This window comes from Phalacrocorax aristotelis, chromosome 17 (assembly GCF_949628215.1).
Source record: "Phalacrocorax aristotelis chromosome 17, bGulAri2.1, whole genome shotgun sequence".
Taxonomy (NCBI): Eukaryota; Metazoa; Chordata; class Aves; order Suliformes; family Phalacrocoracidae; genus Phalacrocorax; species Phalacrocorax aristotelis.
Genome location: NC_134292.1, coordinates 7,857,514 through 7,877,808, shown reverse-complemented (window position 1 = coordinate 7,877,808; position 20,295 = coordinate 7,857,514). Strand labels below are relative to the sequence as shown.

The window sequence follows — 20,295 nt, the reverse complement described above, 5'->3', positions numbered from 1 at the left end:
GATTTGTCTGCTGAGGTTAGGAGTGAAAACACAATTATTCTAGCCTGTGTTAATCTATATTGGAGGAAATGTTGGAACACAGACAAAGGAAAATGAGCCGCTGCTGGTTGGGAAGTATTAAAATGAACAAATTGTTTCTTTTTTATCTCAGTTTTATGCTTTTGTGGGTGAGGAAAAATCTGTAATAATATCTGTAATAACAAAACACAACAACAGAATTATTGTTAGACACACATCTTAACAATATTGAAGTGCAAGTTCATCTTTGAAATATAAATTGATTTTTAGATTAAAATGCGTTCATTATTGCATTTTTGTCAATAATATAATTTAGTCTTATTTCTGTTGTTTTACTCTGACTGACCCTATATATTTTCCATGGTACTAGTTTTATTCTTCACATTTACTTCTTTCACAGAAGAAAATTAAACCTTTGAAAATGTAACATTTTTACTCTTTAGCTGTAGTTTCCTTTTAAATAATTTTACATTTTCTATTGGAACTAAAATGTTTTCCATTAAACTCATGGCATGCTTTTAAAAGGTAGCATTAGAAGAGTCCAGTTCTTTCAAATTATTTTTCTCTAAGTGGACTTCTATTGGAGAATGTCAAATACGTGGAAAATAATCACATTTGCTCATTGTTTTTGACAAGTTATTGAGTTGTGGTGTTAATAAAATTGAGAGAGTTGTTTGGCAGTGTCATGTCTACACAAGGGAATTCTGTGAATTCATACATTTTCAGTTGCAAATGAATGTTTGTTTGTTCTACACTTTATAGTCTTATCTGTTCCTCATAACACACACAGTGGTTTTAGATCTTTTGGTCTGTGTATAAAATATTGAAAACTGAAATTGCACCAACTTAAGCTGTTAACTTGATAGTTTTGTGAATTCAGACACCATCGACTCTCCTTCAGCTTGTTTTTGTCCTTCTCTTGTTCTTCACAGGTTACCTTAGGAAAAGTGTTAAAAGTGATAGTGGTGATGCGGAGCCTCTTCATTGACCGGACAATAGTAAAAGGGTACAATGAAAATGTCTATACTGAAGATGGCAAGGTAGGTTATTGTATATCCAGCAACATTAAATTTTATTTTCACCTGGTATTTAAATGACAGAGATCAGGAATCCCATCACAAGTATGCCAAAAACATAAAGCTGTCAAAAGACACTGTGGATGTTTTGCAGAATGCTCTGGTTTAATTTGTCGTGCTTTGCTTGGATTTTTCATACCCAAATGTCTGACTTCTTTTTAAGCTCTGAAGCCCTTGCTTGAATTCCTAATTTATCACCTTAGACCCCAGTTGCCTCATTAATAGTGTCTACTGAGAAAACATTTTCTCAGCGTACCAGCACAACAGTAGCCCAAGGTTCAGATTTCTCTTTTCTGAGAACCATTGGGAAACCTTGGGCTAGTTTTGTGCGCAACTTGATAAACGCAACTGAGTCGTCGGTAGGTAGTCCTCAATAATTTGCTTGTCAGTAATGGCACAGCTTGAACAGCAACTATTAAAGCAAGTCTTACCTGTTTCCACGAGTGATTGGTTTTATGAACAATTCACCCTGCTTGAACCCTCAAATTTCGTCTGACTGCACACGCTCCATATGGCTCTCTTTAGCGCATCGGAGATGTTAATGGGACCTGACGGCCTTCAGCTCAGCTTGTTTCACTTTTCAGGGTGGAGTCGTGTCTCTTACCAAGACATCCGCCAGGACTCGCCTTTGCCAGTAACAGTACTAAATACCTCCGTGTTTCACATTTTCTCTCTGGAGCTTTCTCTTCTGATTATGAAGCCTATTAAAATAAAAAGTTCATTATATCAAGATGAGTACTTGGCACCCATAGGCCATGTTATAATGAAGTGAGACTTTTTTCCCTTTCAAAAGCGATAACGGTGTTTTAGCACACAGAAGCACGTTGTCTACTGACCCAGAGTTCAGCAGCTCTGAGTCGGAACCTCTGTTGTCTAGAAAAGGCCAGGAGCTGATGTGCTGAAGGAAATAGCACAGCTGTATTTCCCAGGTGAGAGATTCTCACTCGAAGGGCGGGGGATTGGCCTAAGAAGTAGTAAAATAAAAACTGCCTGATTTTGATTTGCATTATTCAAATATGCAGGTTTAAATACCACTTTGCCACAGAAGCAGCTGCACTATACTCCCTGTATATTAGCATATAAATACAGACTTATAGCACCAGCCCCTCTTCACCCCAAGTTCTGCTTGGAAGTGAAATGATAGTCTGCCTAAAGAGCGCTGACAGTGCTTGATGGATTCCTGTGTCACACACTTCATTTTGGTGTGCTCATTTTCTCTGATGAATCCAGCTTCCTTTGAAGCTCCCTTGAAATATAATAATTCTATATATGCTGAAAAGCTAAGTAAGAGAGTTCCTTTCTGAAACTCGGCATCTGGCGTTGGGCTTCTGTTTAGCTCAGGGTTAGCTCTCTTGAGAGCCGTATACTGTTCCTCTGTCATCGTTTGCTGTGAGGGGGAGAGCCGGCCTCACCAAGGCCAGCTTTGGGCACGGGGCACTAACCTTTGTCTGCTGTCAGTGGGGACCAGTTCAGCTTCTCCAGAGCATCGGTGTTAACACCTGGCGTATTTTCTTGCTTTAAGCCAGTCTGCAGGGGAGTCTGTTTTCTACTGATTTAGCTTTCTGTGTCCAAAGTTAGCCTATGTGACTGCTCCCACGAGGCCACATGAACCTGTGACCTTTACGTGGCAGTTTGCTATTCCACTGGGCCATCCAAGGGCTTTCGCAAACTTGAAGGTCTGCGTTTTAGGTATAAATAGGAACATTTAATTTGACTGTCATGGTTTAACCCCAACTGGCAACTATGCACCACGCAGCCGCTTGCTCACTCCTCCCTAGTGGCATGGGGGAGAGAATTGGAAGGGAAAAGAGAAAAACTTGTGTGTTGAGATAAAGACAGTTTAACAGGTAAAGCAAATGCTGCGAAGGAAGCAAAGCAAACCAAGGAATTCCTTCCCTCCTCCCCATGGGCAGGCAGGTGCTCAGTCGTCTCCAGGGAAGCAGGGGTCTACCACAGGTAACGGTGACTTGGGAAGACAAACACCATCACTCTGAACGTCCCCCCCTTCCTTCTTCCCCCAGCTCTATGTGCTGAGCATGACGCCATGTGCTGTGGGACATCCCTGGGGTCAGCTGGGGTCACTGTCCCGGCCGTGTCCCCCCAGACCCTTGTGCCCCCCAGCCCCTCGCTGCTGGGGTGGGCTGAGGGGCAGGAAAGGCCTTGGCTCTGCGCAAGCCCTGCTCAGCAGGAGCAAAACCATCCCTGGGTTATCAGCGCTGTTGCCAGCACAGATCCAAACCACAGCCCTGTACTAGCTACTATGAGGAAAATTAACTCTATCCCAGCCAAAACCAGCACACTGATTTAAGTAGAATTGGAGTTGCAGCCACTTAAGTAATGAGTAAGTTTGGGTTGAAGGATTGAATAAATGCGTAGCTTGCTAGTTTTGCCAACTGCAGCACATATTGACAAACAGTGAGCTCCCTCTTTTTCACTAATTAACTATGCTGGTAATTGGAGAATAAGAATAAGATTGTGCTCTTTCAATGATTCGCTTTACTTATTGTGCCTTCTGGGAATGAGCGATTACAGTCAATTGCAAACACAGTCCATTCCAATTCCTTCTCTGTCACAACAGATGCTGTTGGGAAAGTACTCCAGTGAGGTTTTACCATACTATTCTGGCTTCTCAGTTTCTAGGCTGGTAGGGGAAGAAATACACTAGTGTTCAGAAGAGACACAGAAGAGTATGAAAAAGGAGATCAGTGAGTATCTTCTTTATTAAATAACAAAAATACAGAGAACCCTCAGGATCACAGTAGGAGGTGATCGTTTTTCCAGTGAGCAGTTCACACAGTAATTGCTGATTTGGGGGGTTGCTTATGTATTCCTAGGAAGCATTTAATATTTGTAAACAGCAGAGATAAGAATAACTAGGTGATAATATTATAACAATATGGCAATTTTGAAGCTCCTGTCTTTTCCGTAAGCCATGTTGAAGAAGGGACACTGGTTAAGTTGTGCTTCTTTACACTTACATGGATGGATGAGGGACTGTTGAGTCACCCCCCTAACTGCGCAAGTCAGAAGGTCCTTTCAGTACTAAAAGTGAAATTCAGTAGAGCTTTCTCCAAGTAGAGCAGGGTTTGGGGCAACAAAATATATTCAATAGTATTCAGCAAAAGAAGAAATGGCCATCATCGGGAGACTGAATGGTCACACAGGCAATAAGTGAAAAATGGACTGTGCACAGAAGAGGCCACTGATTTGCTTGTGGGTCAGGGGAGTCATCATTTATCTCTGAAAGTACAACTGTTTTAGCAAATTTCGCATTACTGGCAAGAAAAAGGGAAGAGATGAGTGCGAACAGCAGAGATGTTGATACTCTTCTGGTCCATTAGTCAGGCAAGTCTAGAAGAAAACCAAAATGTGTGTTTCTCATAGTTGTGGAACAGTGCACAGTGGCATACTAGCAGTTACACAGGAAAGCTGACAAGGCGTTATCCAGGTTGCTTTAGCTTGCTGTGTGCTAGTACGTAGTGCTATGTAGGTTGACAGGTACTTACGGGAAAGCTTCACGTGGTTTCTGCTGTAGTGAAGTCTAGTTAATTGGGTACTCCCTCTTACAGATTTAAATACTTTCAAAATGAAGGTGAAAAAATAGCAGTCTAAAGCTTGCAGTGAGTAAAATAAGACACTACATTCTAGGGTTTTATTTTCAAGCTTTGCTTATACAGATGAAGAATCGTTGCATTTCTTAAGTGCTTCATGTACTTCTCTCGTGAATTATTCACCAACCCTGCAGAGTATGTCTTTGCCAAGTTGCCAGCTGCATAACTTAGACATTTTTGGTGACACTTTGCAAAAACAATAGGTGAGATCTGGCAGCCTCTGTCATGTCGTGGATTCTGGATGCTGATCGCTCTGCAGTCTCTCTTGCTTACCGTACTAACCCATTGCGTCCACCACATACTGATGCATTTTAATTAGCCCCGTGGTTTTAGTGATGGCACCGTGCCACCCTTAATTTCAAACTCTGACATAGTCATTGTGCGCTGGAATTTAACCATGGATAGTAATTAATTACTGGTGTTGTCCTGATTCCGGAATAAATGAAGCTGTGCAGCTCACCCTTGCAGGGCAGGCTTATTGTCAGCTGCGCTATTAGTAGCCCTTGTCTGCCAATAAAAATAAAAACGTATTGGGATTTTTTGGCATGGTAATCCCCTGCTTTTCTTTGGATGCAGAGACCAAGAAACACCTTGACAGGGCGTATTTAGAGTGGGTACTTAACATCGCTGCCTAGCCAAATTCCTCTTTTTGTATCCCTTAGACTTAACTAAAGAAACATAAGTGTCTCTGTTGAATTATCATGTTAAGGAACTTGGGTTATGTTAATGCTATGGCTTCATTAATTACCCCATATCAATAAGAAAAGGCAGCTTTTAGCCTCCTAGCATAAAAGAGGTAAAGAAATAGTAGTATCAAACGAAAGCTTCAAAGACAGGCAGAGCTGTCTCTCGGGTAATTTCTGATCCCTACATTCTTTCCACTTCAAAGCTGGATGTGTGTGTGTTTGGGTGAAGCGGGGGTTGAATCCGATTTCTCTAATAAGTGTTGGCACCGGACCTGTTTGATATTAGATGCAGGGAACGTTCTGATTTGTTATCGCCTTTGAAATCGTTCAGACGACCTTCAGAAAATGGCCTCTTGTTACTTACGCTGGGGGTGGGTGGGGAGAGTGGGGCATTGGGAAAAAAAGCCCCAGTTTAATTCACATGCAGAGGATGCCCTGAAATTGTGCTTTCAGCAGTTTTTTTAGTTACAAATGTGTGTCTTGATTGAAAGTGAAAAGTTGAAGAGTAATAGACCTATAACAATGCATTCTTTAATCCGCCTCTGCCTTCATCCTCAGTTTCAGGGGGAAAGGTGGGCAGTCATTTAGGATGTATGCATGTGGTTTGGGGGGTGGGTAACTTTTCCTTTTTGTTTCTTTTTTTTTTTTTTTAACTTGGATAACATCGTGTCTGTAAGACACGCATTCATTACTTTTTCAGTTTTTCAATCTTCATGCCAACTAATGAAGATTCAAAACCTGTTGGACTCATCTTAATGCAGCATCTGAAGTGGACTTTTCTTTCTTTGAGTCTAACTAGAGAGGATCACATACTTGGTTTGATCACTAGAGATTAGCAAAACCATATATACATTCCAATTACAGCAACTCTCTCTGGAGTCAAAGAAAGCCTTAAATTACATGAAAACAGTTTTTTTTTAAATATACATTAATTTTTTATTTGCAAATGTAGGCTTTTATAATAAGGAAATGCAATGCTTCCTTCCTGACAAGCACAGGTCTATTATTACACTGTAAATCAAGCTTAGGTCCAAGTCCAAGCTGAGCTGCCACTTGTGGACTCCAGAGCACGAGTGGTGTTGCTGTTCACACCGGTTCTTGATCCCACCTAAGAGCCAGTAAATGTAAAAAGGTTTGTAGGTACATGCCTGAGGGTACTTCTGACTTCACCTAACCTGGAAAAGGCATCAAGACATCAGCTGCCTTTTGTCTCACGGCAAGGTCAGCAGTACTAAGCCATGAAACATCTATCCTGAAGTGATTGTTAAATTCTTTAACATCACCTCCTGTCGAGGCTGCGGATTGGGGATTCAAGAGTCACCCTTCTGCACCAGTATTTAGAATTGGGCCACTTAACAGGGATACTCCTAAAAGAATGGGAACTCATAGCATTCTGAACCTTTTTAGCTATGTGAATTAATTGCCTGGGTTCAGCATTCTTCCTCCCTCCTTCATCACCCCCCCTTTAGTGTGTTTTACTCGCTTCATATGAGTTCCCTAATTTCAGACTCTAATTTTTGTGCCTTTTAGCTGTAAATTCAGCTAGAGCTTATGGGCACTACCCTAAGACAGAACTAAAATAATCAGGTGTACTTTAATAGTAAAGTAGACGAACCCCCATTGTGGGAAAGTGTGTCTGACTATGTTACCAAGCACTAGAGGAGCTATCCCTGCTTCATAAATTCACTTTAAAAAATTACTTCTTTTGGCTAGGCTGAGATTCCTGAGGTTAGTGCTGTAGCAAACACCTTTTCTGTGACAGGTTTTGCGCGTATGGAATTTTTGAGTACAGTGGCATCTGTAGAAAAAAAGTGATTTGCAAGTCTGGGATTGAAGGAAATTCCTCTTGTTTCTCCCTGCTGCTTTTCCTTGACAACGATATTCCACAGGGCTGGACTAAAAGAGCATTAGCATCTCACTTGATATTGTTTAATGTGCAAGCCATTTGGTTGTTTGACAAGGACACCCTTACCTTCTGGTTTCTGGGGTTAATAAAACTTATTTCAATTTTGTTCTTTTAGTTTGTCTATAGTTGAGCACACATTTAAGTCATGGATATGTGCAGTTATCTACAACCCTAAATCTCTTTTAGTGTGATTTTGGCTGCAAATGTAAATGCAGTTTCCTAAGGGATGTTTTATTTAGCCCCAGTAGACTAGTGCTTCGGCTTAATTCAGCTAAACGTTCTTTGTGTCGTTTGTAACTGAATCACTTATTCAGACACAAGACAAGCATGAGCTTAGTAAAAATGCCCTCATTTTAGAAGCAGACTGAAGTTGATGAATATTTGCATAGATCAGCCACAACCCCATACAAATGAAGATTTTGCTTGTTCTAAAGAGAACAAGTTGATTCAACAGGTCTTGTATATATTATTTTTTATTGAAACTGTGATGAGCTATGTTCATTCTTCATTGTAATACAGAGGAAATCTTACATTATTAATTCCTTTTCTTAGATTGCAACAGGTAAAGGCAATTGGTCAAAATAGTGAACTGAGAAATATGCCTCCATAGCTCTGTTTGCCTGCTCTTTTAATCTGAACAGCTGCTTAGCTTCTTTTTCTCCATAATCACATGTGGTAATATATAACTCTCTCTCTTTTTTTTTTTTTACTGTAGCTTGATATATGGTCTAAATCCAACTATCAAGTTTTTCAGAAGGTAAGGCTCACATCATTTCTGTCTACATAATGCATATAGGAGATACACAGAGTTTATTTTAAATATCTAGGTCCTTTTGTAAAAGAATTCAGAACTATTCCTTTGTCATCACAACTTGCAATTAACAAACAATAGTCTGTAATAATAGGAAACTGTGAGGAGAAGAGGAGATCGCTTCTGCTATTATTTAATTTGGATTTCTTTCCCGTCACAGTTCCAGCCCGTGGTTTGAAATAGGAGATTGAAGATTATACTACTCTAGCCTTAAAATTTCATGAGGACTCTTCAAGTATTCTTTTTTTAGTTTAAATCTTTTGGGGAGGGGAAGTACTGTTTCAGATTCATTTGGATTTTGTTTTGTTGTTTTCATTGGTTTTGGTTTTCCCCCTTTCGGGGGGCTTGAGTTTAATAAATCAGTAGAACTCACTTTCTAAAATGAGTTTGGAAGCTTTTTCCGTGGCGTTATTTTGCCTGCTTCTCTTCCCATGATGGTGTAAGCGAAAGGAATAACTTAGTGAAATCAATGCCATTCCAGAAAGTAAGAAAAAACCCATGAGAGAATGGGAGCAGTAAGCATAAAAGTACTAAGAAGGTTAAAGTGTATTTTGGATAGATCTATATCTTGCTATTTTCCAGGCAGGGAAGAGATTTCTCTTTGAAGGCCTTTTGTCAAAATGCTGTATGTTCAAATTGATCTGGGTTTGAATTCCTGTTTCCTTACCTTCAAGCCACAGTTCAAGGAGCTTGAGTCTCCAGCTAGTGCACTAGCTTCCTTTCATCCGCTTTTGTAGTTTGTGTAACAAATTGGGGGTCAGGGACTCGAAAGGGCATAAAAGCAGGGGTCAAAAGTATGGCATATTGGCTGTATTTGTGCATCTTCCTACCAAGATTTCAGATGCAGTCAGAAGGGAAGACGTTTGACCTATGATATTAACCTGCTAGAGATCAAAGGACAGCTTTTGGGGTGGTTGGTTGCTCTCCCTCTCTGCCTAGCATTAAAGCAAAATTTTGCTGCAGTTGATTCTTCACCCCAGAGGTTAGTGGATTAAATATTCTTCCTTTTTTTCTTGCTCCTCAAAAATATTTGGTGTCAAGTAGGGTAATAGAGCGGGAAGTAAAACAGCATATATCTTAATAACTTGTTTATCGGTATGCTTTAAAGTGATTTTTGCAATGGAATAAATGTAAGGTTCTGTAACTAAGTGCATTATCTCCATTTCCCCATGTGTGTTTGGTTGTAAGCTCATTTGGGCGTAAGAGTGTCTTCCTGGATGTTTTGGTTTAGAATAATTTGGAAGGGTTAAGTCATATTGCCATAATTTGTGCTAAATAATAATAAATCATAGGGGTTTGATTTTGTAATTTTAATTGAGTATGTGCAAGATAATAGTAGAGTAAATGTACAGTTTGCTTAGAAGTCTAAGTTAAGGACTGGGGGAGCATAAATACGTACAGTAAATTTCTCTTCGGGTCCAGGTGAAGACCTTCAGACAAAAAGTGGAAGAAGTCAGTGAGAAAACATGCAATGTCCTTCTTAGTGCTGCCTGTGCAGCTACATTATGGATAAATAAGAATCTTTATTTTCTTCCTAATTCTCTAAAATGATGTGATGCAGCCTGAATATTAAGTTCCTGTTCTCCAATTCCCTCACCAAATGCATTAATATTTACCAAAAAAAAAAAAAAACCAGAAAGAAAAGACTGCAGGAGAAAGTGTTGCCTGTGACCAGTTGAACAGCTTTCTGCATTTTTTGTGGTAGTTTTATACATTTTGTTCCCAGCTCTGTCACTGTGTTACCTTGGGCAACTTAACCCCTCTTTGGATCAGTTTTCCTCATCCCTTAGCCAGGGGTAATACTTGCTGGCTTCACAGGAGCTATTGCTGAACTGGTTGCATGGTGCTTTCAGATTCTTGCATGAAAAATGTGATAAAAATGCAAGGTGATGGGACTTTCTAATCAATAGATTCTGTACGACTGAGCTGATAGTTAAAGAAGTTAAGGCTAGGACCTAAGTCAAGTTTTCAAACAGCTGATAGAAAATGCTGTGGTTCAGCATAGTAAGTTTTCTCTCTGTGGAGCTGTGCTTGGTTTGGTTTTCTCTAGTCTCTGAAGCTGCACTTTCATCCATTTATAACACCCGAGAAAGTGATGTTGCAGTAGGAAAATAAAGGAAGTAGATAAAATAGTATTAGAGGAACCACGGTACCCTGTTACTAGTGTAGGATCTGTACCGCAGCATCTTCAGAACAAATGTTTTCATGCCATTAGAAAATCACCAGTAAATGTGTCAGAGTGTAGCTCAGTGTTCCTGAAACGTGTTTCTCAGGGCAGTCAACAGTAACACGACGTGGAAGTGCTGTGTTGTGAAGGGAAAATACAGATCAGTAACTGCCCCCACTGAGGAGGCTGGGTAGCCTTTAATACTCTAAAATCAATCATCCCTCCGAAGGACAGGGCTGTTTCTCTTTAAAAGCTGGACCAGGTTCTCCAACTCTGTCTTCAATGATAATATAACAACATCTGGAGCTCACAAGATACCTGCCAGTGGTAGCTACAGGCCTGTCAAATTCTCACAGGGTTGCAGCATGACTTTCTAGGTTAAGGACCAGGGACCTCTGATCTTCAATCCAACCCTGTCAAACAAAGCTAAATTTGTCCTGACTTTTTGTTTGCAAACGTTGGCTGTGTCAGCAAGCCTTTTCTCTCTCCTTCTTATTAGGCAGGATACCCGAGTGTGTGTAATTTGAAGGGGGACAGCTCCCGGAGGGCCCATTACTGTTAAAGTGTACAGTCATTTTCTAAGTTCCCTGGAGACTCCTTGAATCTGGTCCTGGGGTGAATAAGCTTTATAGGCATTGAATCCACCAGCAGGGTTAGGTTCCAAGAATGGAGCTGGGAAATGAGAGAGGGAGGGCTGAAAGGGCAAAAGCACAAGGAGCAAAGAAAAGGGTTTTCAGACTTCCATGTTGGTCTGACATTTAAACTCCACAGGAGCGGCAACTGTTTTGATCTTAAACCTCCTTATTTTACCACCTTGTGTCTCTTGATCCACTAGTGCAAGAGGAGGAACAAAACAGGAAATAAGGAAATATTTTGGGGCTTAAATCTGGGTGGGAAGGAGTCTACATGAGGGCTGCATAATTCCAGGTCATTGTGCAGAGGATTAAAAAAATATGTATTGGAGAGAATGGTCTGATATTCATAACTTTGCATTCAAAAAAGAGGCAAAAATATAGAACAGTGGAACTGCCAAAATGGGAGATGGTGTCAAACATTAACTGTTTTGTTTATCAAGCTGCTCAGTTAAGAGCAGCATAGCTGGTTTTGCTGTGTAATATGATCAGTTTGGCTGTTTAAGTCATATCTGTAGGCTTTCAACCTGTATATTTTTTTCTGATCTTGGAGTCCCATTCTTATTTCCACCTAAATGGACTACCGATTTTAGCATGCCACGAACTGGTTTTGTTTTGGCTTGATATGCTTCTTCCCAAGGCATGTTTTAACCTAAACTTTGAGAAGCTGTTTGTGCCTGTCCAGCTGTTTGTGAGCTGTGTGATCCCAAAGCGATGGAACTCGGGAGCACAATTTTCACAACTACAAGGGCACATAAGTATTGTAATGTATGAAGATGTATTCTTGTCAATAATCTCAGAATAACATCACATGCAGGATGAATGCATGCATGAGACAAACACCGGGCTATTGATGATGTCTGTTCAAGGAGAGGAGATGGACTGTTCCAGGGTCACCTGCATGATTGCTCCTGTGCATGATCAGTGCTTGGCCCTGTTCAAAGACCTGCTTAGGTGAGATAAATCTCTGTGACCCAGTCCAAATAAGCAGCACAAGTGAAATAAAAGCTTAAACACTCTGTGAGCTCTGAAAACAAGCGATAAATCCTACGCTTCAGAAAAGTGTGCTTTACTGAATTGGGAATGGGGAAGGGTGTGTAAAGGATTTGTGTGGAGTTCATCAGTGCCTGTTCATGGAGGTACCATCTATCATCCTCCCGAGCGCCTCTCGGGCACTGGGTTCCGTGCACCGGATTCCCTCCAGAGAGACTCATACATGGTCCTGGAGAGAAGATTGAGTAATGGGAATCCTTGGAAATGAACACAGGTCCTCGTGCAGTTTTCCACACTATAAAAGGTGTAAACACTAATAAAATAACTTCCTTTTTTTTTTTCCTTTTAGTGCTGTGATCATCCCCCAGAACTCATTGTTACAGGCTACTGTTAAGGCCATGAACTTAGCAGGGTTTAAAAAAAAAAAATTTAAAAAATTTTCAGGGGATTTAGAGAATCCCTTTATATTAGAAGGAGTTGTCAGTGCCATACTTGAGGGAATAAACCAATAAGTAAGTGGTGAGGAAAGTTATGTCTCTTAAAGGAAGTTTTGCACCTACTTTTGAAAAGCAGGTTTACTGGCGGTGAGATAAAATACTAGGAGAGAGAGAACTTCTGTAATTCAGTTGTGTGACGTCTGTATTTCTATGTTTTAGTTTTTATGCCAGGTATAGCTTCATACACCTATGGAACATACCTAGTCTGTGGTGGAGCAAAGCTATACCATAGGTCTTTGCTTTTGTGCTTCTCATTCCAGTTAGAAGCAGCACGGGTTCAGCTTTTCAACCTGTGAATTGCAGAATGCCTTTTTTTTTTTTTTTTTTAAAATGAATTTTCAGCTTTGGGAATGCTGACTGGTGTTGGCTCGGTTGAGACAGACAACAGGGATTTTGTTTTCTGCTCATTGCTGGGTGTTGGTCTCATGAGCTATTTATAACTTCACCGAGCGGGCAAGCTGAGCAGTCGGCAGCGAGGGGAAAGTCAGGAGTCCATGTCTCCCTGCGCTGCCGCAGAGCAGCGGCGTGGGCTCAGCAGGTGGTTTCTCGCAGCGGGCCGGTACCCAGACAGCCCTGCTCGCCTGCTGGGGCCTGGTTGTTCGCCAAGAGCAACAAATACGTAGGATTTAATTTGCCCAATGTCGCAATGAAGATTAGGTTTGATCCAGTATCAGTCTGTTTTGTATTCCTGATATATATGGTGCCCCAGACAAGGGAGCAGAGATGCATTTAAAAGTACGTGGATACAGTCAACTTGAATTTGGAAGCGAAAAGGAGAGGAAAAAAATAGTCACAGGTGGTACAATTAACTATTAACAAGAAGGGAAGTTTTTGTGTTCAAACTGACTCACTTTGCCAGAATTTTTTTTCCCATGTAACTGAAGTCTGTCTTGCTCTGTCTCAAAGTGCTTAGTTAAACAATAGCGATTTTATTTAGGAAAATTGTGCTTCAGGAGATTGCCTTGTCTTGACTTTTTTTCAGACAAAAGTTCCAAGTGCTTTTCAATATATGAATTGTGAAATATTGAGCTTTTCTGCAAGATCTCTTGAAAATCTATTTCAGAGCAACAGAGCAACAGCTATCCCAATCAATGTGTGCTCTTCTGAATATGCTCCCATATAAAAAGAGGTAGAGAAATTAGAAAGTGACCGATAACTTAGCAGTAGGTAAGGTAGAGCAATAAAAGTGAAGTTAATAAAATAAACCCCTGAAACGTACAAAATGCCATCCTACACCCGGAATAAATTAGTTTGTGATTCCAGCTTGGCTGGAAAAAGAAGTGTGTCCCTTAAGTGAGCTGGCGCATATGCAGTTTGTTTTGCTTTGCTTTGGTGTGAAATCGTATTGCCATTAGTAAAGCTGGGTATTGATCTTCTCTCCCCCACCCCTTTTTTTTTCTCTTTTTTTTTAATCTTGGCCAGTCTGTGTTTTCTCTCATCATCTCTGTTATCTTGGGGGGGGAGTTTAATTCTTCCTTCGCTCCCATGCACTGGCCAGTTTATCATTTGCCCAGCTCTTTTCTCTTCTGTTTGACATCAGGTTCTTTGCTGGGCTGGGTGGGGTTGTCATCCCCTACTCTTCTTCCTCAGATTTGACACCCACTTTGTTCTTTTTTAGACGGACTTTATCAGCGCTTGCTTATGGTAGAAATGGCCTCCTTTTTGTTTGGAAAACATTATTAGTGTTCTAGCAGGGCTGGGATGGCTTTTATCTCCCTGTGGAATCTCATTAGCTTTACATTACAATAGGAACAGCATATGTGCAACTTTGCCAAAGTGGCCAGTCAATTTAAATTTGTTAATAGAAGTATTTTTTTTTTAAGCAACTTTCTTCAGTGCCAAGAGAAAACAACTTTGTTGTTCAGGAAACAAAAATACAGTTTGTTAGAAGTAGAAATACAGCAGAAGGAGAACGGCTGCTCATAAATATCTTCAGAACTTTCTATTCTTTGACATGTCTGGTACTGTCCTATAAAGGCACCATCTTAAAAGAAAAAAAATCCACATAGCTACTAGGGCTTGGATTACAGTCATTTCTGAACGCTACATGAGGTGTGCTTAAAAGAAATGACTGATTTGAGTTATGCGGTGCTATTAGTGCCCTGTTAATCACATTATTTCTTTTTTTTTTTTTTAATATGGTAATATAAAAATGGCTTAAGTGGGTTGAGGTCCATTTTGTGGATATTTTTGCAAACTCGCCAGAATGTGCACAGCCCCCAAAGTTTTCCCTTCCAAATGGCAGAATCTGATGTCCATATTCGTGCTGAATGGAGCTGCTTTTGGAGTTAGGCGTGAGCACGAATGATGGGGAGCAGAATCTGTTTCTAAAATTGTAGTATAACTTAAAACTGGATTCAGTGTAGGGCAGACTGATTTCATGTAGTGTTCTGCGGAGGAAGTTTGTGTGGTGTGAATTAGAGCCTGTCTACACATGGATTTATTCAAGAATATCTTTTACAGATTCACCTCCCTGAATAGCTTCAAGCATAAGACTCTCTCCAGTGAAAGTTTTGAGCGCTTGAGCACAATTCACATTGCTGAATTAGACTAAATACAAATTAGGAACAAGTGGAGTTAGCTGGGAATAGCAATTGTAATTTCAGTTCACACTTTATCTTACTCAAAGTTTACTATAGTTTATAGACAAGCCCTGGGAAATATATCGACAAGCCCTGAGAAGAGCACTACTTCTCCATGTTAAGACTAGAAAATGCAATTTAATCACTAACTAGACAATCACGTTGTTAGTTGGATGCTTTGATATTACTGATGAGGACCGTTAACAGATTTCCAAGTTACAAGATGCAAAAGAGCTCTCATGGTTGTGTTGTCTTGAGTTCTTTCATAGTGTAGCCCAAAGAATTTTGCCAATAATTTCTGCATTAAGGCTAGAACTTCTGAGAAGCAGCAAGCTGTTGGCTGTGCTAACAACTTAGGACGCTGACAGGCTGCGTACTCTTAGTGAATTGTATCATAGCTGTCAGGAAGTGCCCCCTTCCAGAATAATTTAAAAATGGTAGTGATTTTAAAAAAAAATATTATCAAAGCATTGGTTGGTTTTCCTGATTTTTTTTCTTCCATTATTCTTGTTATTATAAATATACATTTTATATGTATTCTGTCTAGCTGTAATTCCCAGATGTAAGATATTGTTACGGCTCTGTCTGGGAAATTAAAAAGCTTTCTATCAGAAATCTTTTTTCTAATGTAAGTATTTATAAAACATAATCGTATTAATTGATTCCTGGTTTCAGAGGAAATGAAACTGAGAGCTTGATTCCTGCTTGTTCAATGTAAGCAACCTGAAATAGGACTACAGGAGTTCAATATTTTAAATTTTCCCATTAAAAAATGGAGTGTACTAATTTTTCTGTAAAAATGTGGTTTCAATTCAGGGTATTTTATCCCATAGGGAGGGGGGCAGGGGGGTGTTTTTTGGTTTGGGGGGATTTGTTTGGTTTTTTTAATATTTCCTTCACTAAAACAAACCAAAACCAAAGCCTTGGGGTTGGTTTGTTTGGGATTTTTTTTCAAGTCTTAACCTCTGTTCTTATAAGTTAGTCTTCCAGAACTATTTAATTTAGCTACATTATTGACAGTGTTTTTTCTTTTGTTGAGCAAATCATCATAGAGTACGGGAATGTATTATCTTAAAAAAAAAAAAAAAATCACCAGAGGAAAAATGGGAACATTTAAAGAGAAAACCGAAGAGCTTTCCTCTGATAGGATTTGTATAGTACCTGCTTGTTTATGATTTTACACAATACATAGGATTTCAGTCAGAGAGCACAGATTCTGCTCTGATGCTGTAGACACTTGAAAGTTAGGCAAATTATTTGCTATGGATGTTTTTATTTTATATGGTTACAGAAGATTATTTTTTTCTTTTTACGGCTGGGTGGTTAGTCCAAAGCGGGAAGTGAAGCATATTAGTTTAGTGTTGTTCCATGTAGCGTAGAGCTGGACACCTTCCTCATCACTTGGCTCACATTCGCTACCAGTCTAGGGTCTTTTACCAACACTATTAGCTTTTATCATGTTTATGAACTTCCAACTGTGTGTGTGATTTTCCTGTATGCATAAGAAGTTACTTATCATGATTGCTTCAGCTGACTCTTGCATGAAGTTGGCAGAAGGAATGGAAGCTAGCTGTCACAAGCTACCCAAAATTACTTTGAGAGTGTCTTCACAGTGATGTAATCCTTGGTTTGCTGCTTCCCCATGGAATTTATACTATTTTCCTGCAGATTAACGCTGCTTGGTCTGAAATACAGAGTAAATAAGTGTGTATTTTCTTTTTGTCTGGTACAGGTGACAGATCATGCGACCACTGCTCTATTGCACTACCAGCTGCCTCAAATGCCAGATGTGGTAGTCAGATCTTTCATGGTAAGTGTACTGGAAAATACATTTTTCCAGACAGACTTCAGCATGCTTACAGTGATTGGCATTAGGCAGTTCTGATGCAGTTGTAATTTCCCCTATTTAAACAAGCTAGACAGTAGAGAATGACTGTAATTCTTTGGAGCTGATACTTGGACGAGGATGAAGAGCTCATTCTCATTACCCTGGGATAATTGGTGCTGGAAGACTGAGCTGTGTATGGTTCTTCTGTCACAGGTCTCAGTGTTTGCTTGATGATTCCTATTTGCAAAGCTACTCTGGGTCGTCTCTAAAGACAGTAGGAAAAACTCTCTCAACCAAAATCTTTGCTATGGTCCAGCCCTTTCACACTGTGCAAGGAGTTGCGTTCTGTGTGTAGAAAGTCTGCTCCCCTGGAAGTTCCCCGGGAAGCGGGAACTCCCGGGTAGTGTGTTCCAGCTGAGGCGGCTTGCTTGTCAGCTTGCCCAGTATGGGAAGTGGTGAGAGTTACTTGGAGAATGATGAGAGGGAGGAACATGATCGGGAAGAGTCCGTTTTGCTGTATCCACATTCAGCCCCAACTTTGTTCCTAAGGAGTTGCATGTACTCGCCCAGCACAACAGCAAGTAGTTCTGGGAATCAAGGAAATGCTTACTGAAGTATTCCCGTTTTCTTACTGAATAAAATTAATCAAATGCTGCTCTACCTTGATATGCAGATTTATCATTATCACCTTTAATTCTGATTGTATTTAGAATTTTATTTGTGAAACAAACTTGCATATAAGCAGCCCTGTTAATCAGCGGGTGAGAACAAGGGTTTATGATTCAAAATTCCTTCTACCAAGATGAATTTTGGCAGTGGAGACTCTTGCTGTTCTCCCTGCTGCGGTTTCCCACAGGAGGCTTTTGGGAGAGTTTTCTCTGCTCTTCAGACTTTTTCCTTCATGTAACTTCCATTACGTTACCCCTTCACCTGGAGCAATGTAACTGAGGCTTTTAAAAACAAACATCTAATTTTGCCATTCACAGTCTTCAGGTGTGTTCAGTAGCACTAGGTCTTTTATGTCTTTAATTTCCACTGTGTTACTTCAGATCAGTCAGACTCCCTTACCTGCTGTGCTGCTTTGTTTATTTAGTAAAAAGGCCACTAAGGTGAGAGGTTTGCAAAGATCTCTTCTCTTGGAGTGCATCTTAAAATAATAGGTTTTGAAAGGTGAAAGCAACTCTTACTGGTCAAATCCATGTTTCAACATGTTTCTGAAAATTAATATTTAATAGAATGGGTAGCACGTTTGTTTAAGCCATGGACCTGCCTTATCGATTTGATAAAGCACTACTAAAACTTCTAACAAAGCCAAACCAGATGTACACCAGAAGTGTCAATACGTTGGTCCTTTCACATGTCAGTTGTGCAGTCCACATGACAGGAGGTAGTGAATGAAGCCTTAATTTTCTGGTGGGAGTGAAGAAGGCATTTGTTTTGGTTTGGTTTTTTTTTTTTCTTTCAACGGATGTCTCAAGTGCTCCATTTAACTTCATTTACCTATTTTTGCATTAAGGCTCAGAAAATTTGATTTCTCTGTGGTGCAGACAAAGCCCATCCAAGCTGAAGTAAATAACAGCAATTTACTTTGTAGTGTTCTGTTGCCCTTGTCCCCATATTTACTGCCAAACCCAGAGAAGATCTAGTTCTTTTGGAGGGGAGTTATTGACGGCCAAAGGCTCGGTTGCTATAGAGAAGGCTCTGATGAAGATGGAAGGATTTGTTTCAATAAACTCGGCTGACCTCTTCTTCAGAGAACAATTTTCTCTTATCGTTGTAATTCAATAGGACTTTAAATGACAAGATTCATGTGCATCCTTCACAGTATAAATCTGCTGGTCTAGGTGTTTTTCAGTTGTGTATCCCCTTGAGTTGGGAATTGAGTTATGTAATGCTCAGTGCTATGTATGACAATGGGAATGATCCGCTTTTGAGGCAGGAACTTTACTGAGGAACACCTGATCTTACTCCGTGTTGTTCGGCACTAGCCTTTTGTATATGTAATTATCAGTGTAATCAGATTTTAAAAGGTACAGTATTTTTATGACCCATGAGTATTGATCTTAAAATTGCATTAGAGAGGAAGTTAGTTATCTTGCTGTGAAAGTCCTTACATCTTCGGCTATGAAGAGCTCAGACCGTTGCAGTATGGTTGCAGCAGGGGTGTGATAGATGATCATAGGAAGAGACAATCCAATATTCGGTTGAAGAAGGTACCCATCAAGAACAATTATGTTCCAGTAAAAATATGAGGAGCGTTACAATACTTGCCTTCCATCGTGATTCTGTAGCTGTGAATACCTCCTGCTCAGAGTGCATGAATTTCTATTAACAAATTTGCTTAAGTGACTAAAAAAGCAAAAGATGATTAATAAAGTGGGAATTCAGCTATACAGTGACCTTGTAATCTTCGGCATGTTTCTGTTTATAAAATCGCTGTATATCTCACTGGGGCCTCGCCAAAGTACATTCTCTGTCCTTGCTATCACTGTTTGACAAGAATGATGACAAAGGGGAACATCCATATCCAGTTTTCTCAATTTCTCTCTCTTTTCCTTTTAGACCTGGTTAAGAAGTTACATAAAGCTGTTCCAGGCTCCATGCCAGCGCTGCGGAAAGTTTCTGCAGGATGGCCTGCCGCCCACGTGGAGGGATTTCCGAACACTTGAAGCTTTTCATGACACTTGCAGGCAGTAGTAGCCCAGCTCAGCCGTTGATAGGCGAGGAGTGAACAATCTGTCGGGCTCAGAAGAGAGCTTATGGCTTAATAGGTGGTGCCATTTCTGAACCTTCCATCCTGTACTAAGTAGTGAGGTTGCGCTAATACATTTGACTATTTAAAAGACATTTGTCTGCAAGGTACCTGTGAGACTAATCTATTTTGAAGAAGACGGTAAGATGCCGTACGTGATCGCTTGATGCTGAAATGATATGTCTGCGGAGATCTGACAGTAATAATCATTATTTTAAACCTAAATAAAAATATCTGTGGACAGCTTGTTTTTGTGACAGAATTCACAATGTTGAAGACATTTATAAGCCTGAAATAAATTTTATATTCCAGAATTTGTGCTATTTATTTCATTATTTGATCAACAAAATCCTTGGGTTTGGTGTGGATTTTTCAGCGCTGCTCTTTTGTTTAGAAAAACTGGAAACATTTAAACACGCGTGCTGATATGATTGGGGGTTTGTTGTTGTTGCAAGGCTGCTTATCCGAGTGCTGGTCTTTTTCTGGAAGAGATTATGGCATTGATTAAACATGGAATTTCAAAGGCATGTGGCAGCTTGGAAGATGTAATGTACTTTCTAAGGCAGGGGGAAACAGATGTTTCCCTTTACTAAAATTGTAACGAAAAATGTTAACAAAATCTGCATGTATTAAGTGGTTAGAAAACGTGTGATGAGCAGTGGCAGTGTGTATAATTCGTCATGTTTTAGGACTGAAAGTAGTAAAATAATTCAGCCCTAAAGCACAGCTTCTGCAG

The 20,295-nt window shown here is 40.0% G+C and overlaps 1 protein-coding gene across 2 annotated transcripts in view; it reads left to right on the top strand.

The window, feature by feature from the left end:
- Positions 1-19,873, top strand: part of MED27 (mediator complex subunit 27) — a 95,396-nt gene extending 75,523 nt beyond the window's left edge. The window contains exons 5-8 of one of the 2 annotated variants that reach the window (XM_075111849.1): positions 951-1,058; positions 8,013-8,054; positions 16,712-16,789; positions 19,370-19,873. In XM_075111849.1, the coding sequence (XP_074967950.1) occupies positions 951-1,058; positions 8,013-8,054; positions 16,712-16,789; positions 19,370-19,504 (363 nt within the window). In that variant the 3' untranslated portion in view covers positions 19,505-19,873. The remainder of the gene's footprint in view (positions 1-950; positions 1,059-8,012; positions 8,055-16,711; positions 16,790-19,369) is intronic. The other variant, XM_075111850.1, reaches the window with a different exon arrangement.
- Positions 19,874-20,295: the final 422 nt, after the last annotated feature.